The sequence below is a fragment of the Zingiber officinale genome, chromosome 4A (assembly GCF_018446385.1).
Source record: "Zingiber officinale cultivar Zhangliang chromosome 4A, Zo_v1.1, whole genome shotgun sequence".
Lineage (NCBI taxonomy): Eukaryota > Viridiplantae > Streptophyta > Magnoliopsida > Zingiberales > Zingiberaceae > Zingiber > Zingiber officinale.
In genome coordinates, this window is record NC_055992.1 from 24,298,024 (window position 1) to 24,301,537 (window position 3,514).

The window sequence follows — 3,514 nt, forward strand, 5'->3', positions numbered from 1 at the left end:
ATGTTATATAATAAACACATTCATGCTTTCATAAGCATACAAAAGCAGCATAAACAATATGCGCAGTACTAGAATCAAATGCATCAGCCAAAAATCTCACTTCTAGGCAAGATGAAGAGTCCTCACCTTCTTAGCTTTCTCCTACTTAAGGAAGGAAGAGATACAAAAGCAACTGTCATATGAGTTTAACAAAGAGACGCCTACAGAACTCAGTTGGCAGGATGACCACCTCCAACACATCCTCCATTTCTTTCGTTGCCTTCTTTAACTCTACATGTCTCCTTTATCAATAAAGTCATTGAATAAAAGAGGGAAAGTTGAAGGTGGACAGAATGCCAATAACCTCTGTAAGAGACCCTTTGTTAAACCTACATGACAACAAACAAGCAAACCCTACAAACTTGGGGTGTATTCTTGGCAGATGAGGGAGACAATGGATGGCATTTATAGAAGAGCAGATAGCAGAGAGAGAGAGAGAGAGAGAGATGAATACAATGAGGGGAGAAGGTGGGGCATATCTTTGTTTAGCTGTCTTCAAAATTGGAGAGAAGTTTGAAGGATGAAGGACCATCCAGCGTAGTGAAGTGTGTGCATCAGAAATGATACAAAAGTATAAACTAAAGGAAGGGTGGAGTGAGAGAAAGAGAGGGAGGAGATTTTCAGTAAATAAATGTTTAAAGTTTTTGACTTCCACGCCTGCGCTGGGACTTCTTTGATATCCTATGAATGTAACGTGGTCAAACGCATATCCCAAACTGACTGACTCCACTTCTATCATTTGGGTCTCTGGCAGCTGCAAAAGTTGCAAAACGAGCTCGAAGTTAATGGCCGTAATTTAAAGGTGAAGTGGCATGAAAAGATGAGGTGCTATGGATTGGTCTCTCGCTTGGGTGGATCCAGGACATGCATTTCATGAAGAAGGATGCAGAGCACACATTAGTGATCATGGTGATGCCGGTGAGACATAGTCATGGCGAATAAATGCATGAGAACAGTGCCCTTGATGGTGAGGTGGGGTTCTGACTGTAATTCAGGGAAGCATCATGGCTGATGGTGCATCACAAGAGAAAAGGGAGGGTGGAATGGAAGTGAGTGTCCTTCATTTCTAGGGTTTCATCTCATGCACTGATCCTTCCAATTAATTCCACTTCTTGTTTATATGATGACTGGGGGAAAAAATAAAGCTGGTTCTCGAGCTCAACCATGAATGTCTGTGTGAGTTCATTGGTTCTGGCATCTAGAGTTGTGCATCCAATTTAATACCCTGCAAAGATTGAGGAAGTGTTAATTGCTTTCTTTGGCAATTTCCCTTTCCCCCCCACCTTTTAGCTTATTGATCTTTGGGAGATTGAAAAATCTCTCTGTTTCTGTTGATGTGAGTCAATTGGTTGGTTCTTGAATCAGGATTCCCACCAGATTTGAACAATTGTAGAGGAAAAAAGCATCCACAAATGTTGGACTCTTCCTTGACCTCCAATTGCATTAAAATATCTTTCTCTTCTTAACCTCATCCATCCAAAAACTTCACTTTGCCCTAAACTAAAGCTTTCAAGGTAACCACTTGGATGTTGATCTATAGAGAACCCACCTCAAGGAATATAAGATTTTTTTCTTCTTTTGTTATATATTTTTTAAAGAAAATAAAATCTTATGGAACAAACTGTTGGGCCTAACAAAATTTTATAAAGAGACCAAATAGTACAAAAATATCTTCTTCTTTTTTTTTTTTTCACTACAAGCTGAAAAACACCCACCATAGAGTTGCTCTGTGGCCAGCATTTGTTGATAACTCCAGCAGCTCCACCATTTCTTCTTGATCCCTTCGCTTCTCTTCCCTTTTTCTCTAGTTTCTTCTCCTCACTCTCCTCCAAGATATGGCGGCCATTAACCTCACCTTCCTCTCCTGCAAGCCTTCTCTTCCATATTCTTCCTTCCGGACCAAGATAGATCATTCCTCTGTCTCACTCTTCTCCGCGGCGAGGAAACTGAGATCAGACCGACACAAATCCCAAATCAAACCAGCGCGCGCCTCGTCGTCGACAAAAGGAACCACGAAGACCCCTTCGAAGTCGGCGGACGACAAGAAAAGCAAGGACGAGCGGGTGCAGAAAGTTCACTCAGTGGAGGAGTTCGACGCGGCGCTGCGGGCGGCCAAGAACCGCCTGGTGGTGGTGGAGTACGCGGCCAGCCACAGCGAGAACAGCCAGCGCATCTACCCATGCATGGTGGAGCTGAGCCGCGCGTGCGGCGACGTGGAGTTCCTCCTCGTGATGGGCGACGAGTCTGACGAGATGCGCGCGCTGTGCCGCCGCGAGGGCATCGACCGCGTCCCCCACTTCTCCTTCTACAAGTCGATGGAGAAGATCCACGAGGAGGAGGGCATCGGGCCGGACCGGCTGGTGGGCGACGTGCTGTACTACGGCGACAACCACTCGGCGGTGGAGCAGCTGCACTCGCGGGCGGACGTGGAGGCGCTGATCGAGCGGGAGCGCGGGGCGGAGGGCAGGTTGGTGGTGCTCGACGTAGGGCTCAAGCACTGCGGGCCCTGCGTCAAGGTGTATCCTACAGTGCTCAAGCTGTCGCGCTCCATGGCCGGCACCGTCGTCTTCGCAAGAATGAACGGCGACGAAAACGACAGCTGCATGGAGTTTCTGAGGGACATGGACGTCGTCGAGGTGCCCACCTTCCTGTTCATCAAGGACGGCGACATCCGCGGGAGGTACGTCGGCTCCGGCAAAGGGGAGCTCGTCGGTGAGATCCTTAGATACCAAGGCGTGAGGGTCACTTATTAATAATTACGCAATTTTAATAAACACTTAAGTTACCATTAATCCCTTAGGCCTTTGCATGCCTTGTCTCTCTCCCTTTCCTTTGCTCCCATTAGTTCTCGAGTAAAAACATGATCATGTGTATTTCATCTGTGGACGTAATTAATGAAAGGAATGAATACTACACAGCATTGTGTTCTCCCCACTCAATTATCAAGGAATTCTTAATCAAAACGATTGGTGCAAGTTGTAGGATACTTTGACGCTGGCGGTGAACAGAGTAATTGTCCTTTTGTTTTTTCCGTCATTTTTTTTTCTAGCGCAGCGGAATAAAATAAATTAAAAAATAATAAAAAAAATAGGACATCAGATTTTTTTTTCTTAGTTCCTAACCCCCCAGGAGCAGTACACCTATGATTATACGAACTTAGCATAAGTGCATCATACAAACCTTCTTTCTGAAACTGTTCGGAAACAGAAAAATCTCTTACAGATATATGAAACTCAATCACAAATATGAAAGAAAGAATATGTGATATAATAACAAACTAATAAGTAAAACAAAAACCTATAGGATTGGATATGAAGCATTGAGTGTCATAATACTCCTCCAATGCTTCCCGAACTATACAAGTGGAGTTTGGAGCACTTTCTGAGTACGAAAATGAAGATGAATAGTTGCTAGAGTTGCTGGAAAATACCGCCTCGACTCCCCTTTTATACAACTGGATTGGCACTTCCGCAAT

The 3,514-nt window shown here is 44.7% G+C and overlaps 1 protein-coding gene across 1 annotated transcript; it reads left to right on the plus strand.

The window, feature by feature from the left end:
- Positions 1 to 1,807: 1,807 nt before the first annotated feature.
- LOC121969721 (thioredoxin-like protein CDSP32, chloroplastic) lies at positions 1,808 to 2,952 on the plus strand. The gene has a single exon (XM_042519944.1). It carries the CDS (start codon positions 1,875 to 1,877, stop codon positions 2,790 to 2,792), a length of 918 nt encoding a protein of 305 aa, XP_042375878.1. The 5' UTR covers positions 1,808 to 1,874; the 3' UTR covers positions 2,793 to 2,952.
- Positions 2,953 to 3,514: the final 562 nt, after the last annotated feature.